The sequence below is a fragment of the Fragaria vesca genome, linkage group LG2 (genome assembly GCF_000184155.1).
Source record: "Fragaria vesca subsp. vesca linkage group LG2, FraVesHawaii_1.0, whole genome shotgun sequence".
NCBI lineage: Eukaryota > Viridiplantae > Streptophyta > Magnoliopsida > Rosales > Rosaceae > Fragaria > Fragaria vesca.
In genome coordinates, this window is record NC_020492.1 from 26,682,819 (window position 1) to 26,697,227 (window position 14,409).

The window sequence follows — 14,409 nt, forward strand, 5'->3', positions numbered from 1 at the left end:
AGGAGCGGTTTCGATAGTTTTGAGGGAAAGTGAAATGATTTTTGAAACGAAAATCAGAGGTGGGGGACTCAGATATGGGGGTAACGGCGTGGATAGGGTAACGGCGTCAGTGGCATAATTCGTAGTTATTTTCATTCTTAGGGGCAACGCTTTAAGAGAACAGTGGCATAGATCGTAATTTTTTTTATTTTCATGGGCAACGCTTTAAGAGATTTAAATAGAGGTACTGTTTTATCATCAATGAATATTTATTAACTGTGTTATCATTTATTACATCTAACTGTACCCTTTTATCATTGGCCCTAAAATAATTCTTTCTCAAAAAAAAAATTTAAAAAATTGTGCGTAGATCTATGACATCATTATCCAACGGTCATATTAGGATCACATGGCTGAAGCAAAATCAATCTACGAAGTCAATGATTGATTGACTTCTTTTTGTGACCGTTATGAAACCCCGCGTGGGTAAACCGCGTGTGAACAGTCTGGAAAGCCAATTCCAATTGTGTTTAGGATTTAGGATTTAATCTCTGCTTTATGAACCCAATTCCGATTAGGATTAGGATTTCTCTCTCTCTCTGCCTCTATAAAACCCATCCCCCACTCTCCCTTCTTCACTCACTTTTCCAATCTCTCTGTCTCTCTCTCTCTCTCAGTTCTCCAATTCTGCAATCATGGTGACACTAAGACCCAGGCAAGGTTCCAACAATAAGAAGCAAGGTTCCTCCGTTTCTGAAACCACGGGGACACCCAGATCCAGGCAAGGCTCCCAGAACAAGAAACAAGATTCCAAGAAACGATCGTCGTCAACAAACGAATCGGGTCTCCCGGTGGGTCTGAGGTTCAATCCTACAGACCACGAACTCGTCGATTACTATCTCCAGTCCCGGATCGCTCTTGGTGACAGCTTCCACTCCGATTTCGTCTCCGAATGTCCTAATTTTTACGGCGAAAATGAGCCCTGGGTTGTTTGGCAAATGTACGGCGGCGGTGAGTCCAAGAAAGAAGAGAATAAGACTCTCTATTTCTTCACCCACCGGAAAAGGTTGAGTCCCACTTCCACGCGCTTTGATCGGAAGGTCGGTTCCGGCACTTGGAGCGGCCAGTATCCCAGAGATGTTTTTGACGAGGAGGATGGCAGTGTTGTTATTGGGATCAAAAGGGAGTTTCGGTATGAGGAAGGTTGCGACGATCGTCACAACAAGGCTTGGTTGATGCAAGAATACCAGATTGTCGATGATGATTCCGATATTGTGTTATGTGCTTTGAGGAAGAACCATAGAACGCCACAACCTGCTCAGAGCTCCTCTGTTGTTGGAAAGACCAGAGTTGATGTAAAAAAGAGGAAGACCATTGTGGACAAGCCTAAAGCGAAAAGGCACAAAAAGAAAGAGATTTTTGATGAGGAAGAAGATGGCAGCAGTGTTGATGACCTGAGTATGGAACCACAAGGCACCAGTGTTGATATTGATCAGCCGAAAATGGAACAGATCAATTTCGAGTTGGATCAAGATCATCCCATGCTGCAAGTAGTTTCGCCCTTTGGCCAGCTGCATGATGATCAAGATTGTTATTATCCTGAACTGCTTGTTGATGATAACCCTGATACCTCTACTATTGATGACTTGCTTGCACAAACTCCAACTCGCTATGACAACAACAACTTCAACTTGGTATCAGGTGGTTCAGTTCAGGATGAGAGTGATAAGTTTTTGGATCTGCTGCTCAATAGTTGAATACCAGTGATCCAATTGAAGATATCTTCTGGTGAAATCAGATGAATGAATCATTGGAAACTTGGAGCAAGACTTCTTGCATAATCTGTTTATAGAAGCTAGCTAAGACTTTTAGATAGTTTAGTCTCTTCTACTCCTACATGTATGTAGTTATGTACAATTCTTACATTCTTAAACCAGTCAATTGGTTACACACTTCTATGTATATCAATTTATTCTTATTGATTGAAATCAACACTGCATTGGTCCTTCTCTCTTTAGATGTGCATTTGCTTTTCAAGATCAAATTTTTTAACTTGGTTATAACTCAATTGAGAATCCCACTTAACTGGAACTTTTTGCACATATATAGCAATCTATAATGAGAATTACCTTCTGGTTTCATGAGTAACTGTGTGTTCCGTTAGCAATCTATAATGAGAATTACCTTTCTGGTTTCATGAGTAACTGTGTGTTCCGTATGGTGCTTAAGGTTTTAACTCACAATTTTCCCTTGTTAGGATCATAGAGGTGCATATCCAATGGAATAGCTTTTATATGTTGGATCACAAAGTTAAAATCACAATTAACAGGCATATCTAGGTGACAGGTTGATAAAGTAGTCTGGTGTTCACATCTAAAACCAATTGGCAATGGATGGAGTGGCCCAAACCCTTATAAACCACAGGCAAGGTCCCATTTTTTCCGATGTGGGATATATATCTCAACAAAAGCAAAACACACAAAGAACTGCAGATTCATCAAAATCAAGTACAAACTTTGTGCAAAAAAAAACAGTAAAAAAAACAAAAGAATCATCAAGTTTTCAACATATAAATTTCTGCATTCATCCAATTCCTTATCATTTTCTTCTTGGAGGCCAGCCTCCACAGCACAAGCTGAGGTCGTTATTCAATACAGGTCTTAATGTATTGCTCTGTCAATACTTGATGAAAAATAACTAATGCAATATTTGAGCTAGCTACAAGGAGATTTACCTTCTGGTTTCATGAGTACTGCATGTTTCGTATGGTGCTGAAGGATTGAACTCATAAATTGGTCCCTTATTAGGATCCTAGAGGTGCATCTCCAATGTAATAGCTTTCATATGTTAGATCACAAAGTTAAATTACAATTAACAGACATATATAGGTGAGCAAAAGACACAGAATTGGAGATTTATCAAAGTCAAGTACAAACTTCACTGAAAAACCAAAAAACCAAAAAACAAAAACAAAAACAAAAAACCAAAAGAATCATTAAGTTTTAAAACATATCAATTTATGCATTCATCCAATTCCTTATCATTTTATTCTTTGAGGCCAGCCTCCACAGCACAAGCTGAGGTCGTTACACATATATTGGTGCAATGTTATTTTGACAGGTCTTAATACATTACTCTGTCAATACTTGATGAAAAATAACTGATTCAATCAGCAACAACTGTGTTCTCCTCTCACAAAGGACTCAGGTAATTTTTGAATTTAATGATGCATTCTAGGGTTAGTATCTTATGCAGGCATTAGTAACAAGGTCCTTGTGTGTATTAACAGGAAATGTTAGTTCAAGCCTTCAAGGCCTCTGGCATGACAGTGGTTGGGAATTGAGGATTAATGCAATTTTGCTACTTCATGCTTGCTTGTCTAGCCAGGTGCCTGAGACAATTCGTGCATGCCTCCCTATTAGTATTCATCTTGATGACAAACCTGATGAGATTACACAGAGGAATGCTTCTTAGGGGAGCTTTCATTGCCAAAATTCCAAAAGTGCCCACTGGATCTTGATGAATGATGTTAATGTGACAGAATTACTTTCAAGGTGTATGAAATGGATTCCCATGATTATATTCATATGTTCCGGAGACAAGGTTTGTGATGGGATTTGCATATGGGCATTATAATGCTTCTACAACTTACTGTCACAAACTATACTAATGAATGGTGGCTTGATGCTACTGCCAAAAGTAAAATCAGAATGATCTGGTTGAGATGTAAAATTGGATAAAGCTTGATCTCTTGTAACATTTAACTCATTGATGATGGATGCAGGGATGCTTTTGTTCAATTGGTGAGGAACAGTGCTGGTAGTTGGATACATAGATTTATGCACAATGATAGTCATGAACTCATGATGATCAGGTACTTCAGGAAGAAGCTAATTGGGGCTTTTGTGCAAAATTTTATTCAAAATTAGTCAGATTCAGCTAGAGCAAGTATAATGGATTTCCAACCCAGGCCAAAGCAACTGCAGACAACTAATGGAGACGTTTCATTTTACTCGTACTCATTGTTAGCAAAACTTGGCGGCAGACACTTTAGCAAAGCGTGGTATTATTCACGAGTCTCCTGGCTTTTGTTTTATGTCAGATGCTCCCATCCTTGCTGTTTATAGATGATTCTGAATGACATTGATTATGCTAGGATCCTCTTCTAATAGCTAGGTGGATAAGTCTTGTTGTTTCTTTGGGATCTTCAGTTATGTAAAATATGTGTCCATCTACTAAAGCTGTTATATTGTATTATTTATTGATTTCATCTCCCTGTATATCATTCAATGGAAGGCATTATTGCTGGAAAAACCAGAATTTTTCGGTGCATATTCATTAGTCAAATTAAGAAACTTAAGCTGTGTATCTGAAATACTCAAAAACCTCTCAATCAAAAATAACGAATTACAAGTCTAGTAGACTAGCACGATACAATGTAGTGGTACAATATTTTCCCAAATTGCTTAATTTTCTCCAACAACACAAACTAAATGAGGAAAACTCTGACCAAATCAAGTCTGTTGCCTAACACCACGTACTGTTTTGACTTGAGCGTAACTTGCATTGGACAAGCAGTAACAAGAAGACCGCATGGAACGGCATAATGGGGATAAAGTTAGTCCCAGGAGTAGCCATCACGAAACGTTACCAAGACTGGATTTGCATCCTTCCCTTCGGAAACCTGGATGCAAATGAGAGCAATTATATCAATGTCCCCCATATGAATCAGAGTCGAAACTAAACCACTAAAACCTCTCCCAGAATCTTTGTCAATCATTCCACATTTCCCAGCAAACTTTAAATATCATAGATCGATTCTCTTCTCAACTTTAGTCTATCATCATTTGCATGTGCCTACATTATAGATGAAGCATCGGAGCATCCGAACATCGGAGAAGACAGGTTTGCTAGCTGCAGGTTTGGTATTCTTCATCGGTGCTGCCCTATTCATCTCCAGCCTCACCGAAAATGGAAACTCATTCATTTGCTCTCTACCCATTTTCGGCAAGGATGATAAAATCCCCACAGCGATTCAATTACATGCCATTCTCCATTACGCCACATCACGAACAACACCGCAACTATCCAAGGATGAGATCAGCCTCGCCTTTGACGTCTTGAAATCACGAGCCCCATGCAACTTCCTCATATTTGGCCTCGGCCACGACTCGCTCATGTGGGTCTCATTCAACCCACGAGGCACGACACTGTTCCTCGAGGAGGACCCCAAGTGGCTCAAGAAAGCCTTGCAGGATGCTTCGCAGCTGCGTGCGGTACATGTGACCTACCACACGCAGCTGAAGCAGGCGGACGACCTGCTCACATCGTATAAATCCGAAACGATATGCAGGACGTCCGTGGCCGTGCTACATGGCAACACACATTGCAGGTTGGCATTGAGCAACCTACCGGACGAGGTGTACGAGAGGGAGTGGGACTTGATCATGATCGATGGGCCTCAGGGTTGGTTTGCCGAGGCGCCTGGTCGGATGAGTGTTATATTCGCGGTGGCTGTCATGGCCAGGAAAAGGCGAGGTCCGGGATCAACGCACGTGTTCTTGCATGACGTTGATCGGAAGGTGGAGAAGGCTTTTGCGGAGGAGTTTCTGTGCCGTAAATACCTTGTGAACGCCGTGGGGAGGCTCTGGCATTTTGTAATTCCGTCCGCCGTTGATGTCAACGATACTGACGACGCAAGTTTTTGCTAGCTTGCTGGTACTTTGTTACTAAAAAGAAGCATAAGAGTTTCAGGCTAGGAATGGTAAAGTAACAAGTACAACGTTATAGGTCATGATAGATTATTTCTTGGGTTAATTAGGGGTAGAATAATGATGAGCGATTAAGAAATAGTGTGAGTTTACCACATTGGAGGTAAAAATGTCCTTGATTGCTAGGTTAGGCTTCCAATTGATGGAATTTGTTAGAGATTAGCTTGTAATCGTTTAAGTTGTGCAAGTCTGTAATTTCAACGACAATTCATTCATGAGAAAATGCCCAAATGCTCAAAAACAGCTAAAACAATGTCCAATCCAATGAAAAAAGCAATGTTTCAAAAGGCTAAGGCGTAGCCGAGGCAATGGAGCGAGAGCCTCACCAAGGTGCTTGCCTTTTGGAAAAAAAACTTGTATTCATGTCATTATTCCTCCTATATATAGAACATATATTGCAATCAACACAACATTATATATTGTCATCCAATCCTAGTAAATACTCAAACAATGCAATTCAAGCAAATCACCAAACATAAAACACATCCAAAGGGTCAAGTTGAAATATCAAGGTACACTAGCTAACACATACATATATCTGTAGTTGCACTAAGGCTCAATCCCTAAATTCTACACTAAACTACAGTCTCCAGTCCAATAAACAATCAATGCCATCAAACATTGTTCCGCCAAGCAATGATGTCACTAACATTGATCTCTCATAGACCACTATAACAAACATTACAATACGCAATTCAAAACCTAATTCAAATCACAAAATTGAGGCAATAACATGTTTGATCTTCATCGATTTCAATTTCAAAACCTCAGACCTATAATCCATGCAAAGATTGAAAAGAATTAAAATTAACAAAAACGAACAATAAGGAAAGATCAAAAGGAAGTATTACTGCACCTTGAGAAGAACAAGCCCTGAGAATTTACAGTCTCCGGCGCCGAAGCCAAAAACGAGAGGAGACCCAGAAACGAGTATAGCTGAATTTGAGGAATGGGTAAGGATCAAAATGTAATTAGAGAGAGGGAGAGGGAAGGAGGGTGAAAAGAGAGAGGGAGAAGAGAGGGAGGCCAAACCTAGCCTTTATTCAGTAAAACACTAAAACCCAAAACGAGTTAAAACGACCCCATTTTCCTTCCATAAAACTAGGCACACGCCTTATGCGCCTTGGGGTGCGTTTTTTGCGCTTTTTGTGTCTTGTGATGCGTCTTTTGCGCCTCTGCGCCTAATCAGCAAAACATAAGGAATTTTTCATACACCTCGCGTCTTTTAAGCCTCAAGACGCGCCCTAGGTGCGTTTTTTAAAACATTGGACAAAAGTTTTTCATTGCCCATATCAATGATTCTTAACAAAAAGACATTTTCACCCTTTTTAGTAATAACACCATAATAAGCCTCATTTTTTTACATATCAAAATTCCCCTTTCTCTCTTCTCTCTCTCCTCTCTCAGATGTGAATCTGAATCCACTTGTTGGTGAAGCACCGATGACCTGAAGCACTTGCGAAGCATCACACAGGTGACGAGGCCTCGATGCCGACAAGGCTTCTCCGATCAGATCTCATCCTCCCTCTCTCCTCTGATCTGTAAAACACACACACACACACATTCTCTCTCTCTCTCTCTCCCTCTCTCCCTCCCTCCCTCCCTCCACCGTTGCTCGGGGCAGCGAGTCATCACCGGTGGCAAGCGACGAGGCAGAGCTCTAATCTCCAACAAATTCACAGAGCAAAAGATCTGATTTACAAGAAGCCGAGCTCCGATCTTCAAAACCAGAGGCGTTGGAGTTGGAGTCGTCGCGAGTTGTTTATGGTTGCCTCCGATCAGAGGATGTGGTCTTCGCTTGGTCGCACAGCGTCTTCGCCTCCGCCTTTGGATTCTAACTCGTAGGCTGACGCCGTCAGTTTTCAAGCTGGTCTGGTCGAGGTAATAAAATTCTACAGGGTGTGAAAAATTTATTGTAAAAGTAATAAATGTATTACTGGCATGGGGGTAATAATTTTATTACTAGTGGTCATAATTCTTATCTCTTCCTTTTTTTTCTTATTCTTCATCAATCTTCTTCGTTTCTTTTGTGTTTTGGCTGATTATTGGTGGTTTGTAACATGATTGGGGGTCAGTAACTTAAGTATTGGGGGTCAATAATTGCTTACTGGGGGTGAGTAACTGATTATTGGGGGTCAATAACTGATTATTAGGGGTCAGTAACTAAATTATTGGGGGTCAATAACTGATTATTAGGGGTCAGTAACCAAGTTATTGGGGGTCAATAACTGATTTACCGGTGACCGAAATCCGGCGACTGGAGAAAATTTGAGTTACTAGAGGTCAATAACTGATTATTGGGGGTCAGTAACCAAGTTATTGGGGGTCAGTAACCGAGTTACTGGTGACCGAAATCCGGCAACAGGAGAAAATTTGAGTTACTGGGGGTCAGTAACCGAGTTATCGGTGACTGGAATCCGGCGACCGGGGAAATCCAAGTCCGGCAACCGGTGACCGAAGTCCAGTGAGGTTCCGGCTAAGTATTCTCTCTCTTCCACTTTCTCTCTCAATGCATGTTTAAAGGGTGAGGGTAAAATAGTCTTAAAATAATATGGCTTATTAAGACTTTAGTAAATATTTGTGCATTTGGGCATAAAAAAAGGTTACCTTATATTGGAATAGGCTCATAAAAAATATTATCATTGGAATGAGAAATGAGAGATTTAAATTAGTACTAAATGGGTATTTTCCCTTATTCATTCGTCTTGCATGGTAAAAAAAACCTTGAAACATGAAGCACTTAAGCATTGTATCCGATCAAGGCCCCAATATATACGGTCTGCGCTTTGCTCAAACATGTCATCCCGGCACTTCGCAATCACTGAGACATGATGACGAATGCGTAGTTACTCATTCGACGTCAAACCCTTTCCGGACAAGCTGTATACCTTTTATTTTCTCTAAACTAGCTAGCTTGTTATGCATGGTGGGGGATGATGGAGATTGCTTGTTGATCAATCCTCTTCTTAGAGAAGTTCTACGTCTCCCCACCGACAACATCGTACAGCTTACAAAATGTGATCCAAATTCTCAAGTATTAATTAGTTGGTATGGGATATGATAATATCATAGTATAACCAACACCTACGATGATCCTAAGTTATACACGAGCTTGATTTCCTTAAAAGAATTTGGTACTTTAGGTTACACTGATGAACCTCATGAACTGGTTACTTGACTAATGGCTCTGCACAAGGCTAGGTTGTATTCATTTTTGTAATAGTATTATTTGGTAAGATGCTTAGTTTGGTTCTATGCATACAGTGATCTATTGTTTCCGACCTGCAGAGTTTTTGTTTGTGATAGAACAGATATCACATCTGATAATCTTCTTATGTTTTTACTCCATGCTAATAACATATATCCGAAACGATTCTGGGATTCAACATTTACCAATTACAATGAAATAGCAATTGGAGTGGGTGATGTTGAAGCTTACGGGATTCTTTGGCTGGCTATTATTCTTCATACCTTATCTTTACAACAGAAAATGTTGTAGGAGCGTGCTATACTGTAGAAAAAAATATTGTTGCATTTAAGAAAACTGATCGATGGTGCTCCACAATGCACGTCCATCAGTATTTAATCTTGTGCTGCAATGAAGCAGTAAGCAGAAAGATGGCTATACCAGTGTTGCGCTAATTTTTACTCCAAGGTGATTGATCCAAAATATCATCATATACCTTGATGACAGCCTAACCTGCGGAGATTTGCTATCAATTAGCCAGTGACTTTCACAAAATATAAAAACAAGAAAGATTTGTTTTCATTTTTTCACTCTAAGATACTGTAAGCTCATCCAAATCAAATGTCTTTGTTAATTTGGTTATTAAATTTGACATCTCCATCAACCTCAAACGGAAGAAGCAGAAAAAGTGGAATGTCAGAAAAGCATGCTCTAAGATTAAACTAAGAAAGTGGTCTACGTAATTAAACTCCTATGAGATAAATCTGCATGCAATTTGTATGTTAAAGCAAGTACATGCAAACTCCCCCTATTTAAACAGCATGTTGCAGTAGCTGGTCTTGCACCTTCACCTTCTTTCAACAGCTAGACATGGCCACATTGTTTTGCAGAAGTATTGTTTTCCTGCCAATGGTGTTTATGTTGATGGTCCTAACCATGTCCGAAGCCAAAACACATGTTCGCATCATCAACAATTTACCGGACAACATGGACCTTACCGTTCATTGTAAATCCGGGGAAGATGATCTCGGCACCCAAGTGCTCTCCTACCTCAGCTCCTATGAATTTCGTTTCAATCCAAACATTTGGGGGACAACACAGTTTTACTGCTCTATGGCGTGGCCGTCAAACTTGCACTATTTTGATATCTACATTCACAGAAGGGATTACAAATGTTATTGGAGCAAACACGTTTGTATGTGGCGTGTAACACCACAAGGTCCCTGCGTAGTGACGGACCTGCCTAATAACAAGACCATTTGTTATGTCTGGAATAAAGACTAGCTGTTTGAAGATAGCTGTTTCTATAGAAAATATGAAGCAACTTGTAAACTCGACCACGATATGTTCCTTGGGAGTTGGGAGTGGTTAACCTCTCGTCGTCTATCCAGGCAATAAGCCAATAACTAAAGACAGTGGTTAGCCTCTGGCAGATGTAAAATTTCGATCCTTTGGAGTAACAGTGTGTACTTCTGTGAGTTCTATTTTTCGTACGAGATAACCAAGACAGATTCGACTTAACCAAGACAGATTCGACTAAGCTTTCTAGTTAATTTTGCTTCTAGGGTACTTTTCAGGCCATTAGATAAACCTCTTTTGTTTTGTTCAGTCATTGCTTCAATACTTTTTGAAAGGGCAGCAAGACAAAGAGTTCCATCTGTGGAGGGATAAGCCGCCTCTCCTCGGGTAGTACTGAGTATATGGGCACAATGCCGGTAAATACCACCACCAGCTATCTCTTATGTGCTCTGAAGTTGTTTTGTTCCACAACTCTGAGATGGACAAAACAGTGTTGCAGTGCTTTATTTTGTTGACATCTTTTCTTTCTTCTAGAAAAACAATCCAAAACAACAAAGTACAAATTGTATGTATACATAAAAAATTCTTCTTGAGACGGATCCCTTTTGATAAAAACCAAGGAGATAATACCCAAGGATTGCTAGCATCTTGAAATGTAACAATGAAGAAAACAATAAACATATAAGAGTTCCTACTATATGGTTAACAACTAATCTCAGTAAAACTACTTGCAGGCTGAATTCTGGGTGAATCACAATAAGCATAGTTTGACCTCCAATGCCAACAGGTCACATAGATGGAAAGAACATGTTCGCAATTCCGGAAAAAAGATAGTCCATCTTTACGTATTAATGGCGTTTCTTACCACCCTTCTTACCTTTGTTCTTTCCACCTCCCTTCTTTCCACCACCCTTCTTTCCACCTCCCTTCTTTGGACCTGTGAAGTTCACATGGGCACCACCATCCCTGTCTCTGGATGATGTCGGACGTAACAAATGTTTCACATCAAGGACACCATTTTTGAAGTAACCTTCACTTGCTCTTAGAACCCTATCCTCAGGCCTTCGCTTCTCCACAGATCTTTTCGACCCACCTCTGGATTTTCCTCCAAAACGTCCAAGAATCACGTTCTGTAGTAATTGAGTTAGTTCAAGTTGACCAAGCTAGTAACATTCATGAGAAGGGTTATAGAAGAGAACAATCACCTCTTGCAGCTGCTTTTGCTCCCTGTCCTTTTGTTTCTTCATGACCACTCTTGCTATACTTAGAGGTAGTCTCTGCTTCTTTGGAGGCTGTTTCAAGAACAAGCACACATGAATGCTTTAGAAAGCTTATAAAGCTACACAACTACAGTGAAATGAGATAGTATTACTTAGTGCACAGCGGACGACCATTTCTAATCAATGATATCCCCCGAGGACTACTTGCGACATGAAGCACATTTCCACTTGTATATTATATTAGAATTTAGAAAGGAAATCTTAATGCAATAAACTAAACATCACAGTGAACCAAGAGCCCACCGGAAAACAATCAAAGGTATGAAAATAATTAATGGTTCTTACAAATCTATTCACTCAAATTCTATCCGGTGACATTAAAGAATGATATGTTTTTTAAAAAAAATAAAAAATATAAAAAAAAAAAACTTAATTCTACAAGTAGGGCCAGTGCAAGACCCATCAAAGGAGTATTCCCAGGGAATTCAGCACAGCATACAACATAAACTACATCAGCCCACAATCCACCTTATACCATAAGATTGGGAAAAATAGGTTAGGATTCAAAGCCACTGACAAGTCAATACTGAAAATTATTTTTTTATTCCCACAAAAAAGACTAACTTCCTCTCTTTCAATTTTTTCTTTCCAAATATGTTAAACCCTAAAGAACCTCGATCCTTTCTTCTTCTTTTTTGCAATGAAAAAACCTCAGTTCTTCCCTCCACAAAAAGGTGATAATATCTAAACACATAACAAACAAAAATGTAGGAACATCAACTTCAATCTCACTTCCTGAAATAACCTGTGCATATAAGCCTCAAAGCAATCAAACATGAAAACAGGATATTCCATCAGGAATCACCTTCCTAGTGAAACCATCTCCTCATAAAAATGTCAGTCTATCACCTCATTGGTGCATTACATGATTTGCATAAAATAAGGGACACAACTGTACCTTTCCACCTAGAGCAACCACCTTCTTGTTCTCCAACTCCTTCCTCTCCTTCCATGTCATATGAGAAGAGCCTGAAATGCACACATGATGAAATCACCAAACTAGCATTAACAAAAGTAAAGAGGCACAAGAATGCATTTATGCAAGCATATGAACTTTTTCTATCTCATTACTTTTACATATAGCTTTCATCCACCAATTGTGAATAATGTACTCCAACCTTTGTGGACTAATTCTCAAATAGCTATAAATTAAATTTGGTGACACTCGTTGTAGTCAACTTGTAAGGAGTATTCAGAATCCTATAGGAGTTCTGAAGACCAGAATTATAGCAGTGGCTTCTCATTTTCTTATTTTTGCATGAGAAACAGAGGCAGCAACATATGAGGTTTCAAGGTGATGAACAGTAGGGTTCAACAGGTTGACCCAGGTTGGAGCCCAGATCTGCAAAGCAGCTTTGGGATTTATGGGTATAAAAAAACAAACAAAATTATTTTGAAGAGATTGCTTGTTGTGTGAGTAAAAGAGCTTCCGCCTTGAGTGCAGATTTTCTCTGCTTAACAGGCATCAATTACTGCGGTCTAGGTTTAAGCTGTTCGCTCCTCTAAGAGTTTCATGTAAGATTCCTAATCCAGTAATCTACCATTTGGTTTAGTATCTTATAGTAAAATTTGGTTTCTTTCAAACCAGAATCTACTAATCCCTACACAAAATTACAACTACGCCTACACATTCACATAGCATGGGCATCATTTGCAAAAGAAACACATGTAAACAAGAAAGGAACAGGATTCAATATGTCAAACAAATGGTGCTATCCACAGTTTCACACTAACATATTATTTCAGTAAGATTGTTCAAAAAAACTCAATTCTAATATTAATGATTAAGATTGTGGGGCTCAGTTACTAGGTTTGTGCCAATGCAGGCAAGCACCATTCTCCAAACGGTGGTAGCATATATATTCTCTTATCCGTGTAGCGTGTCACAATAAGGAATAGAGGGATCATTAAATATGATTATTATTTTCTGGCTGAGGAAATGACTGGCACAACAAACAGCGGTAAGAAATAATTAAGCAGAGTGGATCAGGTCATTAAATTAGGACATACTTTTCATCCTATCATGGATCTGCTATTGTAATATCATTTTCTACCATACAAAAATATAATATTTGCATTCCTGTTTCCAAATATATAGCACCAAGTAACATGCCACACAACTAGTTTAAGCCTAGTAGGTTATACATACTTGCAAGCTTATGTATGAACTGGCACATGTACCACAGAATCCAAGTTACCTAATCGGATATGTACGCATGGGATCATTGGTTAGAATAAGCATGCAGCAATGTACTCTTGACACCTATGCCCGAAATTATTCACAACTGTAAAACCAAAAAAACAACTGATACATGAAGAGCTTTCATTAGCTTATGCCAAAGGAACGGGCAACAGGGTAACAAATTCTATGACTGTTTTCATGAATGTGAAAGGAAACAGTGAGTTGTACATACCCACAGCTCAATACGGTTGGAAATCAATTTGAATTTGGTGACACTCGTTGTAATCAGCTTGCAAGTATCATTCCCCCATCCTATAGGATCCCAGAAGACCAGAATTATAGCAGTGGCTTCTCATTTTCTAATTTTTCCAGGGAAAATGGAGGCAGCAAGTAGCATATATTATTTTAGGGTGCTAATCTGTAGGGTTCAACAGGTTGACCAAGCTTGGAGCCCAGTTGTGGAAAGCAGCTTTGGGATATAGGTAATTTAAACAAACAAACAAAAAATTGAGGAAGAACAGCGAGTGGGAATAAAAGAGCTTTTAGCTCGAGTGCAAATTTGCTCTCTTTATGGGGATCAATTACTGCTGTCTAGTTTACTGCTGTCTAGTGTAAGATTTCTCATCTACCATTTGGTTTCAGTATCTTCTACTGAATAATAATAAATAGCAACTATATATATATATATATATATATATATATATATATATA

General features: G+C 39.3%; 2 protein-coding genes across 2 annotated transcripts in view; one reads left to right on the top strand and one right to left on the bottom strand.

The window, feature by feature from the left end:
* The first annotated feature begins 4,847 nt into the window (after positions 1-4,847).
* LOC101300887 (glucuronoxylan 4-O-methyltransferase 1-like) lies at positions 4,848-5,703 on the top strand. Its single transcript, XM_004293011.1, has one exon. It carries the CDS (start codon positions 4,848-4,850, stop codon positions 5,688-5,690), a length of 843 nt encoding a protein of 280 aa, XP_004293059.1. The 3' UTR covers positions 5,691-5,703.
* Positions 5,704-10,749: 5,046 nt separating this feature from the next.
* Positions 10,750-14,409, bottom strand: part of LOC101305037 — a 5,443-nt gene continuing 1,783 nt past the window's right edge. Inside the window, exons 2-4 of the mRNA XM_004291541.1 lie at positions 12,415-12,485; positions 11,442-11,528; positions 10,750-11,366 (exon numbers count right to left, since the gene is read on the bottom strand). Coding sequence (XP_004291589.1) covers positions 11,085-11,366; positions 11,442-11,528; positions 12,415-12,485 — 440 coding nt within the window. The 3' untranslated portion in view covers positions 10,750-11,084. The remainder of the gene's footprint in view (positions 11,367-11,441; positions 11,529-12,414; positions 12,486-14,409) is intronic.

What these genes read in the sequence shown, in the direction of transcription:
- LOC101300887 (XM_004293011.1), top strand. Translation starts at nt 4,848, where the DNA reads ATGAAGCATCGGAGCATCCGAACATCGGAGAAGACAGGTTTGCTAGCT.